General features: G+C 42.1%; 1 protein-coding gene across 1 annotated transcript in view; it reads left to right on the forward strand.

Moving 5' to 3' along the window:
- LOC311291445 (uncharacterized protein) overlaps positions 1-22522 on the forward strand; it is a gene marked incomplete at its 3' end in the record, with an annotated part of 217044 nt that overhangs the window by 10558 nt on the left and 183964 nt on the right. The window contains exons 3-4 of the mRNA XM_084410480.1: positions 4879-5583; positions 8906-9610. Coding sequence (XP_084266606.1) covers positions 4879-5583; positions 8906-9610 — 1410 coding nt within the window. The remainder of the gene's footprint in view (positions 1-4878; positions 5584-8905; positions 9611-22522) is intronic.

The raw sequence follows: 22522 nt of genomic DNA on the forward strand, positions 1-22522 counted from the left end.
TCCACCGCAGAGAATGCAGTCGAAGCAGAGGTACGCAACCTGGCTGAGAAGGGGGCGCTCCAAGACTTTGCGAGTTCTTCATGAAGCTCAGGAAGAAACGGCGTGGGTCTTGAAGGCGGCAAGACGCTGTCTTTTTGAATAAAAAGACCATCCAGCCGGTTGTGCGCTGGCTCCGCGGGTGTCGACCACTCGAGGCCGAGGTTTTCCACGGCCTGCGTGAGCAGACACGTCAGCTCTGTTTCGATGCTAGCCCTTTTCCCGGAAGGCTCGTGAGCAGAGGGTGCGAGATCCAAGGAGCTCGACCAATCCTCACTGCCCGACGCCAGGATAGAGCAGCTGTCCTCCTCTACAAATGCCACTTCTTCGTTGTCGTCCAACACGGAAGCGGTGGCAGACGGCGGCTGCTGTCTGGAAGTAAGACACTCAGGCGAAGCAGGCGGCGAAGCTGGCGGGCGAACCGGCGAGCTTCGATCTGTGGGAGGAGGTTCCGGAACCCGCTGAGCACGGCGCTTTTTACGGTGCGGCACCACAGCGGGCGGAGGCGCAGCCTCTATGAAAAATGCCAGGCGATTCCTCAGAGTCACCATTGGCAATAGCTCGCAGTGAGGGCATCCGCCGTCAGCGAGCGCGAGAGCTGCATGATCTTCACCCAGGCAGGAAACGCAGATGACATGGCGGTCCCCGTCGCTGAGCCACAGAGGGTACGAGACATCTTGAAAAAGACGCTCGGCTCTTTTAGAGAGAAAAATGTGAGGGGCGCCGGCGAACACACACTAGCAGTGAAAAGGATATGGTGCGCCGGATAGCGCAGCAGGAACGGCGGCTGAATGCGGCGGTTAGCGGCTTCAGATGCAGAGCTCGTCCCGCTGAAAGGCTTCTTCTGACGGCGCGGCCAGCGGCTTCAGATGCAGAGCTCATCCCGCTGAAAGGCTTCTTCTGACGGCTCGGCTTCTTCTCTCAGGATCCAGCGATGTGTGAGCTTCGCTGAAGAGATGAAAAATCAGATTACCAGCCTTTCGAGCTATATTTATAGGCCCAGACCACGGCCGTTTCGGCGGGTCGTGACGGAATGGGCGCGAAGCGCCTCCATTGGTTCTGACGTCACCACGGGGCCTCTCGATAGGCTGCTGCAGTTGCCGCAGGGCAGCCAATAGGCGCGTGAGCCGTCTTGCCTATGTCTGCATGTCATGTAAAATGAACACTTGTAAGATTAGAAGCTATTTTTATGAAAGACAAAATGTCAACATGTTCACAGTTTTTTGCGAGACACTTTTACTGCTTTCATATTGATCAATACAGATACGATTTTGGATCTGTTTATGCCAATTTAGGCTGTTTTTTTCCGCCATAAAATTATTTTATAAATATAAGCAGTCACAAATGGTATTTTTTGGCTTTCTTTCCAATTAGTAAATTAATGTAAATAAATGTAATACAATTGTAAGCCCGTCTAGATTGGTCCAATGGTGGTATCCGATAGAACAGGTGAAGGTCTCTGCGTGTTTCTGTCTTTCTTTTTACACAACACAAGATTAAATGAAATACATTTTCTCATATGTATTACCTCATTATTTCATCTGACTCCATAAATGAAAAAGGTTTTAATGATATCCGAACATCATTAAATGTAAGTGAATGTTTGCTTATTCCTTTTAACTCTTTACTTATATTTTACCCGTTCATATTCGGAAGCAATGTCGCTCATAGGTCCTCACCCCTTCTGTTTAACGCGGGTCTCACAATCACAATCTTGCCAGCTTCGGTCACTAAACAGAGGTAATTGCTATATACCTGAGATCGGTCGCATTCATGCTTACACAAGCAAAGATACTTTGGTATAGCCCCCATGGTTTCGCATACACTTGAATTTAAAGTAAAGTTTACTTCAGTAGTTATCTAACGCATCTAACTTATCTAACGCAGACTTGCAGTAACATACGAATCTGTTTAATCTACTTGGGAAAACAATTTCAGAGTGAGTCAGAATAAATCAAATGTAATAATTTATTATGTCAGGTAAATGTATCATGCCAATTTCATAATCAGTTCAAAGATAATAAATGCAAAACATCAAATGCTCTGGAATAAAGAGAGAAGATGCGAACCTGACATTAGAAAATACATGATGCCGAGTGTCTCGGCCACACACCGCATCACGGGCCAAACATGAATTCACAATGGGAATTTGCATTAGTCACCGTCCCAGACTTACTGGGGACAGAAGTTGGGAATGAGACCTTTGTACCAGTCGCATTGAGACATTTCAAGTGACATATAGATTTTTGGGTGAATTGAGGTAGGGATGGGTGAAGGGAATGATGTGTAAATTGTGAGGTGATCAACTCAAGTGTGATCGTATCTCGAATGGGGATGGTAATATAGCAAGAGAGTTTAAAGGGGTCATATAATGGTACATGCACTTCTTTACAAGTTGACTGTACTGAAATGTGTGTTGGCAGTGCCTGTACACAACCATCATAAAATTATAAAAATCCATCCAGTGTTTTTTTTTTATCTTCTAATATGTTTTCCCCTGTCTCAAATCAAGCCGTTTGATTTTGTGAAGTCACAAGATCGGACGCCCCTCCCACGATTGTTGATTGACAGCAGCGTTTCAACACAGACCCACCCTCGCTTGTGAGCAAGCTGTCTGTCATCATAGTCTGCGCGGTCATTGTTGATACGCTGGAGCAGAATGGCGTCTAAGCGACTGTGGTGTTCTGCTCTTGGGTGCAATAAGGCACACAGCAGTCATTTTGATGTTCCTAAATCCAAACCGCTGAAGACGCAGTGGCTGAGTTTTGTTTTCGAAGGGAATATTCCCCACGATCAACGTCAATGCTTTCATGTTTGCGCGAATCATTTCACACCAGACTGCTTTACAAACGAGGGTCAGTATAAAGCTGGTTTTGCTAAGAAGCTGCTCCTTAAAAAAGGATCGGTACCTACTATTCGTGTTCCTGCTGCACCTCCAGAAGTAGAGTGTAATGTTTTATTAACCTTTATATTAATATTTATATTAATCTTTGCAAATCGCTTGCACGCTTCACGATGAATGAGGCTAAGGTTTACACTCAGGGTACATTACGGCATGTTTTCTATGTACGACGTTCTCAATATAATTCATAATCCCACGTTTATAATGAACAACGCGTTATGGTTATTGTGTTACAAATGGTGTATGCACAGAACAGAGGGGTGGGGTGAGCAAAGCTCATTATCATTTAAAGACACATGCACTTAAAAGGCATGCTGAAAACAGAGTTGTTTTTGACCAGGTAAAATTAGTGTTTTCTTACAATACTAATGAGAATTTTTAATTAAATTATATTACAAACTTTGAATTTAGACCCTAAAGAATCATATTAGCTTGTACAAAAATGGCATAATATGACCCCTTTAAAGGGATACTCCACTTTTTTCGGAAATATGCTCATTTTACACCTCCCCCAGAGTTAAACAGTTGAGTTTTACCGTTTTAGAATCCATTCAGCCGAACTCCGGGTCTGACGGTACCACTTTTAGCATAGCTTAGCATAGATCATTGATTCAGACGAGTCCAGTAGCATTTCTTTCAAAATGACCAAAGAGTTTCAATATTTTTCCTATTTAAAACTTGACTCTTCTGTAGTTAAACCGTGTACTAAGATCGACGGAAAATGAAAAGTTGCGATTTTCTAAGCCTATATGGCTAGGAACTACTCTCATTCCGGCGTAATAATCAAGGAACTGTGCGGCCGTACCATGGGTGCAGCAGGCGTAGTGATATGATGCAGCGCCTGAAAATAGGTCTAATAGGTTAGACAAACTTAGTCCCGGTCACGTTGGAAGAAGTTACCGAGCTGGGGACTATTTTTAGGTGCCCATGGTACGGCCGCACAGTTCCTTGATTATTACGCCGGAATGAGAATGAGTTTAACTACAGAAGAGTCAAGTTTTAAATAGGAAAAATATTGAAACTCTTTGGTCATTTTGAAAGAAATGCTACTGGACTCGTCTGAATCAATGATCTATGCTAAGCTATGCTAAAAGTGGTACCGTCAGACCCGGAGTTCGGCTGAATGGATTCTAAAACGGTAAAACTCATCTGTTTAACTCTGGGGGAGTTGTAAAATGAGCATATTTCCGAAAAAAGTGGAGTATCCCTTTAAATGTTAATTTCCTCTTTTTCTTACAGTTCTTCCAGTTTCTCCAGTCTTACACAGTCATGTATTTGCTGGTGCTAATAGCCACCAGTGCATTGATAATGCTTTCCCCGGTGAGAAAACGCACAAGAGAAAGATTTCTTCATTGGTTTAGAGCAGGGATAGGCAACTCCGGTCCTGGAGGGCCACTGTCCTGCAGAGTTTAGCTTCAGCCCTGATAAAAACTCACCTGCCTGTATCTATCTAGTAATCCTGAAAACACTGATTGCCTTGTTCAGGTGTGTTTAATTAGGGTTGGAGCTAAATTCTGCAGGACAGTGGCCCTCCAGGACCGGAGTTGCCTATCCCTGGTTTAGAGGGATAATTTAGCCTAATTCTTTTTTTTTAAATATACTTTCTGAAAACATTATTCTGAAGCTATTTGGAATTTAGTCTTGCTTAATCGGTGTGTTCTGTGATCTGTTGTTTTGTCTGCAGATCATTGAAATTAAGCTATTTTCTTTTCTTCAGAATTATTATTCATCGATAACCTTTGCTCAACTCTGATTTCAGAGTTTAATTAATGTGTGAGATACACTTAGATGTAATTTTAATTAATTAATGTGTAGTTTGACACCCATACAGATAAGGTGAACTTAATTTCAGGAACCCCTTTTCACAGAGAGAGATTTCTTTAAGAAGATTTAAGATGTCACCCACCTTAAGAAGTGTGTTTGTTCTGTATTTGTTGCAGGTGATGCCCAACATCTCTCAGAGCTCAGGATTGTGTTGATGGGATATAGAGAAGCTGGTAAGAGTTCAGCTGGAAACACCATCCTGGGCAGAGAGGAGTTTGACTTGGAGACATCTGTTCAGTGTGTGAAGAGACATGGAGAAGTAGCAGACAGACACATCACTGTCATTGAAGCTCCTGGATGGTGGAGGATTAACTCTGTAGAGAAGAGTCCTGAGTTACTGAAACAGGAGATTTTGCTCAGTGTGTCTCTGTGTCCTCCAGGACCACACGCTGTACTACTGATCATACGTGTGGACGATAGATTTAAAGAGACTGAGAGAAAAGCATTGCAGGAGCATCTGGATCTTCTCAGTGAGAGAGTCTGGAGTCACACTATAGTGCTGTTCACTGGTGGAGACTCTCTGTTAGACACATCTATAGAGCAGCACATTGAGAGTGAAGGGCCGGATCTCCAGCGGCTGTTGGACAAATGTGGTAACAGGTTTCATGTTCTCAACAATCACAACAGGAGTGACGACACTCAGATCAAGGAGCTGCTGGAGAAGATTGAGGAGACAGTGGCACAAAACAACGGCTGCCATTTTGAAATAGACAGAAAGATTTTACAGGAGGTGAAAGAGAGAAGAAGAGCAGAGGAAGAGAGAGCAGAAGAACGAATGAAGAGGACGCAAAAAAGGAGAGAAAACATCAGATCACAGATGAGTGAGTCCATATACTTTATAGTGCAGATACACACTGACTATATTAAGTAAATCATGAAAATGTTTCAGTAACAGCAATAATAGCAAGAAACTTCTTGTCATTAACCGCTATTTGTAGAGGCATTCCCAATAGATGGGTTCAAAGCAGCTCACAGTGACGGCCCCTAAAATCTGTAACTGAAGGAAATAAGCGCTTTCATTTCTTAAACAATCCTGTTCCAGTGTTGTTTTCGTCAACGATGACGATAACGAAATGATTTCGTTGACGCACCTTTTTTTTATGACGATAACGCGACGATGACTAGCTAAAAATGGCTCCAAGGTGACTAAAACATGACGAGACGTTTTCGAGTTTTCGTTGACGAGACGAGATGGAACGAAAATTATTACACGTCTGACGGTTGAATCATCACGTATTTGACACAATAAAGTCTTGTTCCGTTCCGTATTTTTGAGAATTAATTCAGTGCAAATCCATGACAGACACATAGCTTCTAATATGTCAGACTATGAACAAAGACATTTGTAGGCTATGAGAAAAAAAACCGACGGTGCGGTAGATACTAATTTCTCCCCCTGTTTGTCTATGATCAGCGTAGCTTTTTTAACATCTTGGAACATCATCAGAGAATGCCCTTTTAATTGGTCGTTTCAGTCATTGTGAGTCACGTATCGTAGCAACGATGACGACAAGTGACAACAGCGGGAAATGTAAAAATGACCTCCGAGCAGCCGGCGAAAAAGAAAAGAGCACAGAAATGTAAAATTGAATGGGATTAAAATACCCGTGGCTGGAATGCGTGAGGGACAATGAATACAAGGCCAATTGTACCATATGCCGTCGCGTTTTTTTTTTTTTTCGTTTGTCACGGCGGAGTGTGTGATATTAAGCAGCACGCATCAGGAGATAATCTAATAATTCTGTTGAATAAATTCGCACAGAAGGCTACAGAAAACTGTTGTGTTTATCTTTCTTCAAATGCAGTCTAAGCCGGTGAGTTTTGAATGTTATTGTATTTGTTTAAGTTAAAAATAAAACGTATTATAAACTAAACAAATCCATGGTTCATTGTTGGCAAAATGATCATGATAGCCTTTATATTTCACATCTATGTGGTTCAGTCTTGTATATTGATTAGGCCTACTTTGCTATTCTATAAATATAAAGGCATTAGGCCTAATAAGTTGTATTATAATATGCTATATGAAATATATTTATCTAAATGTATCAATTAGTTTCCACAGTATTCACCAGAAGTAATCATTTCAGGGGTTATTTTTCACAAAAAAAAAATTATGAATTGCAACACTTCCTACAACCTGTCAAACCTAAGCCTATTTCCAATACTTTTTAACCTAAATAAATTGTTAAAGACCTTTTTTTTTTTTTTTTTTTTACTAAAATTGACTAAAACTTTTTTGTGTTTTCGTCGACTAAAACTTGACTAAAACTATCAAATTTATAAGTGACTAAAATGTGACTAAAACTAAAAAGCATTTTCGTCCAAAAGACTAAAACTAAGACTAAAACTAAAAGTGCTGCCAAAAACAACACTGTCCTGTTCTTCATTTGTGCTTTTGATAATGGAAATCCCTTTACCTAATCCATAGTAAACAATACAAAAATAAAGAAAGAAAGAAGAAGAAACTGCAAACATCTTGTCTTGAATATAATCTTAAACATCAGCTTTACACCTATAGACGCCTCATGTTTGTCGCTGTTCTGAAGCACCAGGAAGTGAGTCCCGTCAAACACTTAGAAAGTACATTACAAGTAAAAACTACTAGACTGCTGGTGGAACTATATTTTATTTGGATCTCCAACTAAGGCAAAAATATGTCATGTAAAATGGAGATTTGTAAGATTAAAAGCTATTTCTATAAAAGAAAAATGTCAACATGTTCAAAGTTTTTGTGAGACACTTTTACTACTTTCATATTGGTCAATACAGATAAGATTTTGGATCTGATTATGCCAATTTAGGCTGTTTTTTTTTTCATAAAGTCTTTTAAATATATAAGCAGTCACAAATTGAGCGTCAGCGTCAGTTCTGGCAGGCCAGGTAGTCAAGACGCTGCTAATGCTGTTTGCTAAGAACACTGTCCCGTCAGCTGATCTGCTCCAGCTGAGCTGCATTAGCTGGTTAACTCCCCTCGCTGCTCAATGGCCAAAGCTCAAACAAGGCGCCCTATTTAAAGCACATTCAGTTTGCTCATACATGCTTGCTGCTCGCTTCTGCTGATCTGTATGCTGGTAAAAGGTTGTTTAATTCCTTCATCTAGCTTGTTTCTCAGAAGATGGCTTAGTCATCTCTTCATAGCGCTTACACTGCAGACTGTCAAAACAGTTCAAAGTCAGATAATTCTAGGTAACAGAATGTTTTAGCTATTAGAGTCTTGAATAGTCATTTCAGTAATTAATTAATTTTTACCATAATATAAATTGCTAAATTAGGGTGGCTCAGACGACACCGTTCGAGACACTCAATTTCTGTTTTGGGGGGAATAGCTCATCATCTAGTCAAAATAATGTGAGAGCCCTTATGCTGCTGCTGCATCCCCTCATGCTGATAATGCTGTCTCTATATGCTGTTGCTATCTCCTCATACTGCTGCTGTCCCCTGACTTCTGCTAATTCATGAATGGTCAGGGGACTCATCTGATTATAACATACTGCTGCTCCTGTCCCCTGATTCTGCTAACTCATGGGTGGTCAGGACTCATCTGATTATAACATATTGCAAATTATCTGCATATTCGTAGATTACTAAGCATAATTGTTAAAATAAAATCATCCTCTGTATCTCAGAGGATTGCCAGGTGTGGTTTTGTTTGGGGGGATATTTTAGCTCTCACAGTCCTAAACTGTGTGAGCGTTCCCTAATGCTGCTGCTGCTGTCCTCTGACTCTCTGCTATTTCATGGTGCTCATGAAAGGTCAGAGGACTCCCTGAACAGAGCCATACCGCCAAATTTCAATTCAGGAACATCAACTTGCTTGCAATCTATTCAATGAAAATTCTTTATTTTTATTGTCTGTGTGTTCTTGACTTAATGGACCTGACAGAAATGGTATTTTTTTACTTTCTTCCCATCTAGTAAATTAATGTAAATGTAATACAGTCATGTATTTGTTGGTGCTAATAGCCACCAGTGCATTGATAATGCTTTCCCAGATGAGAACACACACAAGAGAGAGATTTATTCATTGGTTTAGAGGGACAATTTAATTTCAGGAACCCCTTTTTCACAGAGAGAGATTATTTAAGAAGATTTAAGATGTCACCCACCTTAAGAAGTGTGTTTGTTCTGTATTTGTTGCAGGTGACGCCCAACGTCTCTCAGAGCTCAGGATTGTGTTGATGGGATATAGAGGAGCCTGTAAGAGTTCAGCTGGAAACACCATCCTGAGCAGAGAGGAGTTTGACTTGAAGAAATCTGCTCAGTGTGTGAAGAGACATGGAGAAGTAGCAGACAGACACATCACTGCCATTGAAGCTCCAGGATGGTGGAGGTATTCCTCTGTAGAGGAGAGTCCTGAGTTTCTGAAACAGGAGATTTTGCTCAGTGTGTCTCTGTGTCCTCCAGGACCACACGCTGTACTACTGATCATATGTGTGAACTACACATTTAAAGAGACTGACAGAAAAGCATTTCAGGAGCATCTGGATCTTCTCGGTGAGAGAGTCTGGAGTCACACTATAGTGCTGTTCACTCATGGAGACTCTCTGTTAGACACATCTATAGAGCAGCACATTGAGAGTGAAGGGCCGGATCTCCAGCGGCTGCTGGACAAATGTGGGAACAGGTTTCATGTTCTCAACAATCACAACAGGAGAGACGACACTCAGATCAAGGAGCTGCTGGAGAAGATTGAGGAGACAGTGGCACAAAACAACGGCTGCCATTTTGAAATAGACAGAAAGATTTTACAGGAGGTGAAAGAGAGAAGAAGAGCAGAGGAAGAGAGAGCAGAAGAACGAATGAAGAGGATGCAAAAAAGGAGAGAAAACATCAGATCACAGATGAGTGAGTCCATATACTTTATAGTGCAGATACACACTGAGTATATTAAGTAAATCATGAAAATGTAACAGTCACAGCAATAATAGCAAGAAACTTCTTGTCATTAACCGCTATTTGTAGAGGCATTCCCAATAGATGGGTTCAAAGCAGCTCACAGTGACGGCCCCTAAAATCTGTAACTGAAGGAAATAAGCGCTTTCATTTCTTAAACAATCCTGTTCTTCATGTGTGCTTTTGATAACAGAAATCAATTTACCTAATTCATAGAAAACAATACAAAAATAAATAAATAAAGAAAATAAAACTGCAAACATCTTGTCTTGAATATAATCTTAAACATCAGCTTTACACCTATAGACACGCCTCATGTTTGTCGCTGTTCTGAAGCACCAGGGAGTGAGTCCCGTCAAACACACTTTGAAAGTACATTACAAGTAAAAACTACTAGACTGCTGGTGGAACTATAGTTTATTTGGTTAAAAAAAGCTTAATTTAAGGGGGTCACACACCGGACGAGAAGCGCAGCGCCACACCGCACCACGTCTTTAAAATTCGAACACATTATTCTCTATCAGTGTACACACACCGGCGCCGCCATTCGGCATCTGTCCGCGGCGCCCAGCTACAGCTCAGGACCTTGTTCAAAATCCTGCCGCGCCACAGAGCGCCATTTACAAAGTTTTACATTAACAACGATTTGAGACAAATAAATGTACATTTAATGTATATACTGACTTCACCCTGTGCTGCAATATACATTTAGTTTTACATTCATTTACAGAAATCAGCTGTTTGAATGAAAATTGCTGATGTTATCAAATTTTCAGGTGATATTCTCAATTCATTCAGTTAACGGACGCTCTGAGGTAAAGTCTTCAGACTGCAGACTTAGCAACGAGCTTCTCGTCCGGTGTGCGACCCCCTTTATGCATTGGTTTAGAGGGACAATTTAATTTCAGTAACTCCTTTTTCACAAAGAAAGATTATTTAAGAAGATTTAAGATGTTACCCACCTTAAGAAGTGTGTTTGTTCTGTATTTGTTGCAGGTGACGCCCAACGTCTCTCAGAGCTCAGGATTGTGTTGATGGGATATAGAGGAGCTGGTAAGAGTTCAGCTGGAAACACCATCCTGGGCAGAGAGGAGTTTGACTTGAAGAAATCTGCTCAGTGTGTGAAGAGACATGGAGAAGTAGCAGACAGACACATCACTGCCATTGAAGCTCCAGGATGGTGGAGGAGGTTTTCCTCTGTAGAGTTCAGTCCTGAGTTACTGAAACAGGAGATTTTGCTCAGTGTGTCTCTGTGTCCTCCAGGACCACACGCTGTACTACTGATCATACGCGTGGACATTAGATTTAAAGAGAATATAAGAAAAGCATTGCAGGAGCATCTGGATCTTCTCAGTGAGAGAGTCTGGAGTCACACTATAGTGCTGTTCACTGGTGGAGACTCTCTGTTACACACATCTATAGAGCAGCACATTGAGAGTGAAGGGCCGGATCTCCAGTGGCTGCTGGACAAATGTGGGAACAGGTTTCATGTTCTCAACAATTACAACAGGAGTGACGACACTCAGGTCAAGGAGCTGCTGGAGAAGATTGAGGAGACAGTGGCACAAAACAACGGCTGCCATTTTGAAATTTTGACAAGAAAGTGTTCTGTGCAATGACCCTCTCTGATCCTCTGGAGGACCTGAGTAATCAGAGGAAAGGGGGGAAAAGCATATAATAAGCCTGTCGGCCACTCTTGCGACAGAGCATCCAGGCCTAAACTGCCCTCTTGTACCGTGAGGGAGTACCATCCCAGGCAATGGGTCGTCTCCCTGGAAGCAAAGAGATCTACATGAGCTGTCCCGTATCGGGTCCAAATTTGGGCTATTACCTCCATGTGCAACCGCCACTCTCCTGGGAGAGGTCCTGTTCTGGACAAAATGTCGGCTTCTCTGTTTGTCACACCCGAGATGTGGATTGCTCTCAGTGAGGACAGCCGTGGCCCTGCCCATGTCAGCAGGTTCGTTGCCACCTGAAGACAGTGTAGTGATTTTGAAAAAATGGTAACAGACCCTTGAGAGCAAGATGAACAGCCCTCAGTTCGAGCACATTTATGTGTTCTGATGACCAATGGGGATCCCATTTGCCCCTTACTGACCTGCCTTCCCAAACGGCTCCCCAGCCTGTCAGTGATGCGTCTGTTGTTATCACTGATCTTCTGTGAGGAAGATTGCCCAGTGGGGTTCCCCTGCGGAGAAAGTCCTTGTCCCTCCAATGGAGTAAGGCCCGCATGCAGGCCTTTGTCACCAACAGCTTCGTTCTTTTGTCCTTTTTTTTTTTCAAGCATATTGAATTAAGTGATTGCACAGGTAATACAAAAAATAAAACACCACAATTCACAGGGGCACAAGGCACCTGCACCACTTGGGTGATGAATTGAATGGTGAATAACAATATAATTCGGTTCCTACCTGTACCAGGTCTCTCCGGCAAAAAAGGTAAAGAGAATGAAGTTTAACTCGCCTTTTATAGCGTGTGACGTTTCCGCTTCCAGGGTCATGGGCGTGACTCTGTTTACATAAGGTCTCGAGAGAAGGCGGAACGAAGGTTATCATTCTATTATACCGTAGTGACGGTCAGAGTGGGGTCGAAACAGATCACATTATATTTAATTTCATTTGTTATTTTTAACCTTTAATAATACCAGCTGATAGGACTCTCTGTATGTTTACAGCATTGTGAGATGTATTTTTTCTTGAGAAAAATTAACATGTAGGCTATCTACTGTATAGCCTACCTAATATTTATCCAAAGAGTCAATATTGAATCAACATTGAAATCGTGAAAATTGTGTTAGGCAATAATACAAACAGTAGCCTACCATATTGTAAGAATTGAGAAATTAGGAAATGCCGGACAGTCTGTTTGAATCAGAATCAGAATCAGAAAGAGCTTTATTGCCAAGTATGCTAGCGCATACAAGGAATTTGTCTTGGTGACAGTAGCTTCCAGTACACATACAATATAAAGTGACAAGACAAGTGACAAGTAACACAGGTATAAATTAAAAAAAAAAAAATATATATATATATATATATATATATATATATATATATATATATATATATATATATATATATATATAGAAAGTTATAAGGTGCTATAATGAAGTATTGCACATGTTTGTTTCACAGTAGGGGAACATTTAAGTGTTCATGAGGTAGATGGCCTGGGGAAAGAAACTTTTCCTGTGTCTGGTTGTTTTTGTGCTCGGTGCTCTGTAGCGTCGACCAGATGGTAACAGTTCAAACAGAAAGTGTGCTGGGTGTGACGGGTCCAGAGTGATTTTGCGAGCCCTTTTACTCACTCTGGATGAGTACAGTTCTTTGAGTGTGGGAAGGGTAGTGCCAGTGATTCGCTCAGCAGTCCGAACTATCCGCTGTAGTCTACGGAGGTCGGTTTTGGAAGCAGAGCCGAACCAGACGGTGATGGAAGTGCAGAGGATGGACTGGATGACAGCTGAGTAGAACTGTACGTGCAGCTCCTGTGGCAGGTTGAATTTCCTCAGCTGACGCAGGAAGTACAGTCTCTGTTGGGCTTTCTTCACAATAGAGTCTATAGCCCCTTTCACACAGAGATTCCGGAAAATACACGGATAAAGTGACCCGGGATTTGACCCGGGTTCATTTGATTTTGGTTCATTCACACTGCCAGTGATTTTCCGGAATCAGAGAGTGCATTCACACACAACCCGTGTATGTCCCGGAAAGACACGTGACATCGATGTGACTTGTAATGTCTCAGCAGCGTCTTCAGTTTGCTTATGAGCTGCGATTTCTCTCTCGAGAAACCACGCTTGTGCATTTATTTCTCTGATTCGATCATAAAATTGCGCATTTCGTACCGTTTCACAGCTGGCGAACGATCCCGGCTTCAGCGTCATCACTACGACACGGCATTATTACGGCTTTTGTTCACACAGCGCGCGTCCCGGGACTGAATACGGCAATGTTACTAGGTCCCCAACCCGGCATCGATCCCGGCATTAAACCCGGGTCGTGTTTGCGTTCACACAGAAGGCGTTCCGGCAATTTGCCGGCAATTTCCCGGGTTCAATGCGCTGTGTGAAAGGGGCTTAAGTGAGTGTCCCACTTCAGATCCTGAGAGATGGTGGTGCCCAGGAACCTGAATGACTCTACTGCAGTCACAGTGCTGTCCATGATGGTGAGTGAAGGGAGTGCAGGGGGGTTTCTCCTGAAGTCCACGATCATCTCCACTGTTTTGAGCGTGTTCAGCTCCAGGTTGTTATAACTGCACCAAAGAGCCAGCTGCTCCACCTCCTGTCTGTACGCAGACTCGTCACCGTTCCGGATGAGTCCGATAACAGTAGTGTCGTCCGCAAACTTCAGGAGCTTGACAGAGGGGTCTTTAGAGGTGCAGTCATTTGTGTACAGGGAGAAGAGCAGTGGTGAGAGAACACATCCCTGTGGAGCACCGGTGCTGATGGTGCGGCTGTCGGACGTGATTTTGCCCATTCTGACTAGCTGTTGTCTGTCTGTCAGAAAGCTGGTGATCCATTGACAGATGGAGCTAGGGACAGAGAGCTGGGTCAGTTTGGTCTGGAGCAGTGATGGGACGATGGTGTTGAAGGCAGAACTAAAGTCCACGAACAGAATCCTTGCATAGGTCCCTGGTTTGTCCAGATGTTGTAGGGTGTAATGCAGTCCCATATTGACCGCATCATCCACAGACCGGTTTGCTCTGTAGGCAAACTGCAGGGGGTCCAGCAAGGGTCCAGTGATGTCCTTCAGATATGCTAACACCAGTCTTTCGAATGACTTCATGGCCACAGATGTTAAGGCAACAGGTCTGTAGTCATTGAGTCCTGTGATCTTTGGTTTCTTCGGGATTGGGATGATGGTGGAGCGTTTAAAGCAGAAAGGGACTTTGCACTGCTCCAGTGATCTGTTGAAGATCAGTGAGAAGATAGAGGCCAGCTGGTCAGCGCAGGTTTTCAGACAGGCTGGTGAAACACCGTCTGGGCCTGGTGCTTTCCTTCTCTTCTGTTTCCTGAAGATCTGACGCACATTATCCTCACTGATCTGAAGTGCAGGGGGGGAGGGGAGGGGGATGGCTGGAGGTGTTGATGGCTGTGTAGAGAGATGGTCAGGGCGGGTGTGGGGTGTCTGATCGGGGGTCTCAAATCTACAGTAAAAGACATTCAGCTCGTTCGCAAGATGCTTGTTGCTGTCGATGCTGGGGGATGGTGTCTTGTAGTTGGTAATGTCTTTCAGGCCTTTCCACACTGATGCAGGGTCGTTGGAGGAAAACTGGTTTTCCAGCTTTTTGGCATAGCTCTTCTTAGCCACTTCAATCTCCTTTGTCAATGTGTTCCTGGCCTGATTATACAAGATCATATCCCCACTCCTGTAGGCATCTTCTTTGACCTGACGAAGCTGTCTGAGTTTTGGTGTGAACCATGGTTTATCATTGTTGAATGATAAGTAAGTCCTGGTAGGGATGCATAAATCCTCACAGAAATTGATGTATGATGTTACAGTCTCTGTGAGCTCGTCCAGATCGCTGGCAGCAGCTTCAAAAACACTCCAGTCAGTGCATTCAAAACAGGCTTGTAAGACCTGCTCTGTGTCGTTGGTCCATCTCTTTACAGTCCTTATTACTGGCTTAGCAGTTTTAAGTTTTTGCCTGTAAGTTGGTAGAAGATGAACCAGGCAGTGATCGGAAAGTCCTAGAGCTGCTCTGGCGACGGAGCGATATGCATCCTTTGTTGTGGTGTAGCAATGGTCCAAAATATTATTGTCTCTGGTGGGGCATGTAATGTGCTGTTTGAATTTAGGCAGCTCACGTGTGAGTTTTGCCTGATTAAAGTCTCCGAGAATGATAAGAACAGAGTCCGGGTGTTGTTGTTCTGTTTCTGTGATCAGATCAGCCAGCTGTTGCAGCGCCGTACTCACGTGTGCTTGCGGTGGAATGTAAACACTGATGAGAACGAGCGAGGAAAACTCCCGCGGCGAGTAGAACGGCTTACAGTTAATGAAAAGCACTTCCACATCAGGACAGCACATCTTCCTTAACACAGTTACATCAGTACACCACCCTCTGTTGATGTAAAAGCATGTCCCACCACCGCGCGTTTTCCCCGTTGACTCCATATCGCGATCCGCTCTAAACAGCTGAAAGTCCTGTAGATGTAACGCGCTGTCCGGAATGGCTTCGTTCAGCCAGGTTTCCGTGAAACACAGAGCAGCAGAGTTGGTAAAGTCCTTGTTTTTGCGTGAGAGCAGAAGTAGTTCGTCCATTTTGTTAGGGAGAGAGCGGACATTCGCCAGAGGGATGCTAAGCAGCGCCGTTCTGAATCCGCACTGCCTGAGCTTAACGAGTATGCCGGCTCGCTTCCCACGCCTGCGCGTCTTATACTGTTTCCACAGTGCAGCGGCACAACCGACGACAATGTTCCGCAAAACGCCAGAAGAATCAAAAACTGGTTGGTGATCAGTTGGTGTGCACTGCCGAATGTTCAGCAGTTCGTCCCTGGTATAACTGATAGCGTATGACAAACATAAAACAGGACAAACTAACAAAAACAGTGTAACAACTGGAGAGCTCAACACCGAGGCAGCCATCCGCGGCGCCATCTTGGAAAAAAAAAGAGCGATCAGACAAGTAACATAGGTATAACGATGTTATACTTTTATATAATTTTTTATTTTTTTATTTATACCTGTTACTTGTCTGATCGCTCTTTTTTTTTTTCCAAGATGGCGCCGCGGATGGCTGCCTCGATGTTGAGCTCTCCAGTTGTTACACTGTTTTTGTTAGTTTGTCCTGTTTTATGTTTGTCATACGCTATCAGTTATACCAGGGACGAAGAGTATTAGTTATACCAGAAGAGCGATCAGACCCTGAGAGGACAAAGGACTCTCTGGAAATTACCATTTGAACTCACCATGTGAGAGGCAAAGTCTCACCTCAGAACACATCTCTCCCCCTCTTCCCCACTCCCCCTCTTCCAAAACAAGTATTTTTCATGTTTGGTATCATTTAAAATGTCTGGTACAAAATGTTTCATTTCTAAATAAGTAAAACAAAAGGTAATCAGGTTTTTAAGAGTTTAAAGATTACTGACATACAAAGAAAGGTGATCTCCTGGCAAATGGTCACACACCCCCAAAAGGTGTAACCTCTGAATGCAAATTTCTTTTGTAAGTACATCTTTCCATGTGAAAGAGGTTTGTCTATATAATGAAATGCAGCCAGTGGTTCGGGGCCTTTCTGTATTTCAGATTAGCCCGTGAGGCTGAGAGGGAGTGCTCTCAGCCTCATGTATTTCTCAATGTTGGGTTGCATCTTTTCTCTTTATTCCAGAGCATTTGATGTTTTGTATCAATTATCTTTGAATTGATTATGAAATTGGCATGATATATTTATCATGTATTGATATATTTATGGGGTGTTTTACCAAAAACAGCATTTTGTGTAAAATTCACTTTATAAAAGACCCATATTTCTAACTTTCATTCATGGGGATAACATGGATAATTGTACATGGTTTAGTGTAAAATTTTTGCCCATATTTTGTAAAATGTAGTTTTAAAAGTAAAAAATGATCATTTTAGCTACTAGATAGCTATAGAGCTCCACTATATGCTATTTGACTGAAAGATATCTTTTCACAAGTTTTTCCAGTGGATTCATATCTAAATATTATGAAATCACAATTCTAACTATAGAAATGACTTTTTGTACTGAAATTTAGTTTTTTCTATGTTACATTATTAGAATCAAACCTGAAAAAGTTTAATTTTAAAAATGTATCATTTATTTAAATCTTTTTTCATATAATTGTACAAATGTGATCTACACTTCAGTTACTAACTGTAACAGAACAGATATGTACAGTTATATTGTATATTGAGTACAAATACATGACATGAACATCAAAATGCAATGAACAGCATAACAATTAAGCAAATAAAGAAGTAACTTTTGTCTCTTTCTCTCTCTCTGTGTATGTGTGTGTTCACATTGTCGATGTGTCAGTGTCACCAAATTTATTTTTGTGGTGGTTCCACATTTTGGACTATTTTATGTGACAAATTATTATTAGAGAGCAGTTTTAATAGTCTTACAAATGTATTTCTGTGTGTGTGTGTGTGTGTATGATAATTTTGCATTGTGGATGTTTTTTGCATTGTTGGAAGTGTGCCACTTTATTTCTATGTGTTCTGCGTTGTTTCTGATTTTGATGATGAATTTTGTATATTTACATTGCGGAGTCTCCAGGGACCCCGAAGACAACTAGTGTTTTTTGTAGATCTAGAAAGTGTTGAGAGCCGTAGAAAGTTTCATACCATTTGGACAAAGAGAACATTTTTTTTAAATTTGAGCAAAAGTCATTTGCGGGTTAAAAAGACCCCGAAGATAACCAGAGAGTTAAAGGGTTAGTTCACCCAAAAATGAAAATTCGGTCAGTATTTACTCACCCTCATGTTGTTCCAACCCCGTAAAACTTTCGTTCATCTTCGGAACACAAATTAAGATATTTTTTATGAAATCTGAGAGCTGTCTCACTCCTCCATAGGCTTCTAAGGGACTGAAACTTGCCAGCCCAGAAAGTTAGTAAAGACATCGTTAATATAGTCCAAGTGACTCCAGTGGCTCAACCATATGTTTATCAAGCGATGAGAATACTTTTTGTGCGCAAAAAGTAAACAAAAATAACGACTTTATTTAACTATTCATTTCCTTCTCTGTGGACCTCAAGTGAGTTCACGTAGTGTAACAGCGCTTCTGTGTTGTACGTCACACGTAGGCTCACTATTGGCCGACGCTGGTCATGTGTGTGATGCGTGTGACGTACAACACAGAAGCGCTAAGCTATTACACTACGTGAACTCACTCGAGGCCCACAGAGAAGGAAATGAATAGTTGAATAAAGTCGTTTTTGGGGGGGTTTTTTGCGCACAAAAAGTATTCTCGTCGCTTTATAAACTTAAGATTGAGCCACTGTGGTCACTTGGACTATATTAACGATCTCTTTAATGCATTTTCTGGGCCAGCAAGTTATAATGCCTTAGAAGCCTATGGAGGAGTGATCCAGCTCTCAGATTTAATCAAAAATATCTTAATTTGTGTTACGAAGATGAACAAAGGTCTTACGGGGTTGGAACAACATGAGGGTGAGTAATTACTCACAGAATTTTCATTCTTGGGTGAACTAACCCTTTAAACTCAAATAAATACAAAGCAGTACCAAAAAGCATGTTGACTACTTGAACATAAATTTTGCTCCCCTTTCTTTCTGGCCAGCAAATTTCTCAATGACTCTCTGATTAAAATCAGTCATCTCAGTGACAAGTCTCTTTTCCATGGACAGCAATGCCAGTGCATTCAGCCTCTCCTGGGTCATGGTGTTTCTGAGAAAAGTTTTTATTCTTTTCAAGGTTGAAAAGCACCTCTCAGCTTCAGCCGTGGTCATGGGTGTGGTGATGAGAACCTTTAGGAGAATCACAGTTTCGGAAAAGACTTCTTCGAGGTTATTCTACATAAATAGCTGGAATAGGTCCACAGCACCACGGCAGGCTTTGAACTCTTCCTTGCTGTAGATGAGACTGAGCTCTGTCTTCAGCTTGCTTCCACTGAGCATTGGGTACGCTATCATGGTGCTGCTCAATGCATCTTCAGGAAAGGTATCCTTGTATTCATCAAACCTGTCCCCCTGCAACAAGGTGGCACAGACAAGGTGGTCTGTGAAGGAGAAACACTCCCTAGTGTGTCCCAGGATGGTGTCACAGACCTATAGAGATAATTAAAAAAATATATATGTAAATGTAAGGCCTGGAGTAGGCCACTAATTGTCACTGTTGCAATGACTTCCAGAAGAAAAATAGAACCATTTGAGTTTTTGTCCCATACAAGTTTTTGGTGGCTTCATATTTCATTTGATCATTTATTTTTATGTTGCCAATTTATTATTTTTGGGATGCTGTTGTATAAAATTAAAATTATGATTTTTGTAAGGATTTATACCAAACAAAAAATGTTTTCTTGAGTCTGTAGAAAATGATATGTGGGCAGGACATCTCTGCAGCACAACAATAATGTAAAAAGGTATTTTGAATGATTTCTATAACAAACTCACCTCTGCTCCAATCCTTTCACGGTCTTCTGGACTCAGCGCCCGGTGCCTCTTTGTTGGCCGAGGACCACTGCTTTGCAGACACTCTCTCCATTCCATTGGTGAGCAAAGGACAAAGATAATTTATTATAATATTGGCAAAAGAGAAAGAGAGTTAATAATGAAAGAGAAAGCAAATAATTATCATGTTACAGGAATACAGTTACCTGATCTTTTGTATTTCCTGTTGGAACTGTTGGATGCTCACTTTGATATGGACCGAATCAATGTTCTTCTTCTGGAGCTTGGCATAGAGGAAGTCTACATGTGGCATGATGTGGTGATAAAGTTCCAGGAAGAACTTAAAATCCTGATCCTCCAGTAGCATGGCCAGGGCTCCTGCTTCTCTGACAGTATTGGGGTCAAAGTCACCTGAGTCTTGTATGCTCTCAAAACAGTGAATGGGATCCTCTCTGTGCTCAAAAACAGTATTGATGGCACGGCTATGAAAGTTCCATCTGACGTTGCTGGATCTTGGCAGTCTGTGGGCAACCACTTTATCCAGGAAACATGTCCGCTTGGGTGACTTGGAAAAAAAGCTGGCAAATCCACCAATGTTAGAAAAAAAGATTCTCGCCTTTGATATGTGAGAGGTGGCCTGTTGCATTATCAGGTTGAGCTGATGTGCGTAGCAGTGGATGTAGTGGGCATTTGAGTACACGTCTTGTATTTTCCTCTGAACACCTGCAGTGGCACCCCTCATCACGCTGGCCCCATCATATGCCTGGCAGATGAGCTTACTTTTCTGATCCTCAGGAAGAATAGAAGCAAGACGCTCTTTTAGTGCAGTAGCAATGGACTCAGCTGTAACAGACTGCAGAGGGATGAACTCAAAAAATCTTTCCTGCACGTTATTTTTGTCGTCGATGTAGCGGAGCACAAGCACAAGTTGGGACTGTGTGGCAATATCTGTTGTTTCATCTGCCTGGATTGATAAAAAATCACTTGTCTGGACTTCTTTGATTATTTCTTCTCTTGTAACAGACAACATACAGTCCAGTAGCTCGTTCTGTATAGTTTTTGATGTTCCCTTAAATACAGTAGCACTGTCAAGGTGCTCTTTCAATGCTCCATCAAGAGAGGCAACAAAATCCACCAACCCGCAAAATATCCCAGGGTTATCTGAGCTCTCACTCTCATCATGGCCACGTAAAGCCAACTCAAAGGCTCCACAAAATTTCACACAGTCTATTATCCTGGACAGTATGTGTCGATTTTTTGTAACCTCTTCGTTGTGCCTTCTAATGCCAATCCTCTAACCTTCATCAAGTTGTTCAGCAATGCTAACTCTGCCCAAAAACGTTAGTTTCATGCTATTATCAAGATGGCTACGGTTACTGTCATGACGTTTGCATTTTTCAGTTAGATGTTTGAGGTCTCTTACCCCCGTTGTTGTCCACAAAACTTCAGTGCCGACACTTTGAAATAAAAGACAGGAAAGCAAAAAAGGGCATTGCTAACATCACATCCAGCCAGCCACCTCCGTTTCTCATAACAAGCGCGGGTGAATCTCCATGTGTAGCTTCGTCCTCTGTCACTGGCCTGCTGCTGGATCTGTAAATCGAATTGGTCCGGTCCAAGATCCTTTATCCTTTTTTTTTCTTCCAGCGAACGCCTTGTGAAAGGTTTTTTTTGTAAATCAATGACAAAATTTGGTTTAACTTCTGCCATTCTCTCTACGAATATGATCAGCCTAGCAAGGTTTTGCCGCAATCTGTGTGACGGTGTCGCCCGCGCACTCGCAGTAGTGGCAAAGTGCGTTGAGTTGAATGGCAGGTGGCGAGAACCAATCAGATTGGATAAAATAACATGCATCCAATAGAGCATCACAGTCCCGCCCACAGCCGGTGCCGGAAGTAAAAATTCAATACAATTTCTCCATTGACAGTTGGGATATAAGCCTTAAAAACGTAACCATACATGGTAGACTTAAAACCAGCTACGGCTGTACTAAGCGATTGTATATGCTCATATAACCGCCAAAAGTTCATGGGGCACTAACCTTGTTTTGGGATAAATGCCTTTTATTCACGATGTCTTGGAGAAGTACTTCATTACCCACAATCCTGAACAATCCCACAATCCCACAGTGATGCATCTGATTGGTGGAGCTCGTGTAACTGTCTGGTTAAACCCCGCGAAAGTCCGTGAAGACTGAAGATCATAAAAAAAAAAAACGCCGTGTTAACCACTAAGCGGTGATTGCAGTCAGGTACAAAGCACTGCACCATGTTGCTAACGTTATCGTTAACCGCTTTTCACACACGCACACAATATAAAATACACGATAAAATACACGATGATAAATATAAAATTCAATACACAATACCTATAAAAAACACTATTATTTACACGATTACTACTGAAAGAACTGCTATAAACTGCACAAGAAAAAGTTCGCGTGGCTGTTGTAAGATTTGAAAGTCGCTCTAAAGGCTCTTTCGCGGTTGTGGCTTCAGTTGACTTCAGTGAGGCGCGGTGGTTTATGGGATGAGTAGTTCCTTCGCTCGGAAATGAAAATATGTACACAGTCTTGTACCTTTGACTTTTTGGGGATTTTCTCGTCGTTTTTTCACTCGAAATAATATGTTGTATGCCTATGAGTTCAGCCGTAGCTGGTTATCCTCAGACATGCTCTAAAACTCTTTAGATACGGATTTAGAAGCGATAATATCAGTGTTTTTTCTCACCCAACCCGCGTAAAAATCCCTGGCCAAATTAGTACC

Source organism: Rutilus rutilus, assembly GCF_951802725.1.
Source record: "Rutilus rutilus genome assembly, chromosome: 6".
Classification (NCBI taxonomy): Eukaryota; Metazoa; Chordata; class Actinopteri; order Cypriniformes; family Leuciscidae; genus Rutilus; species Rutilus rutilus.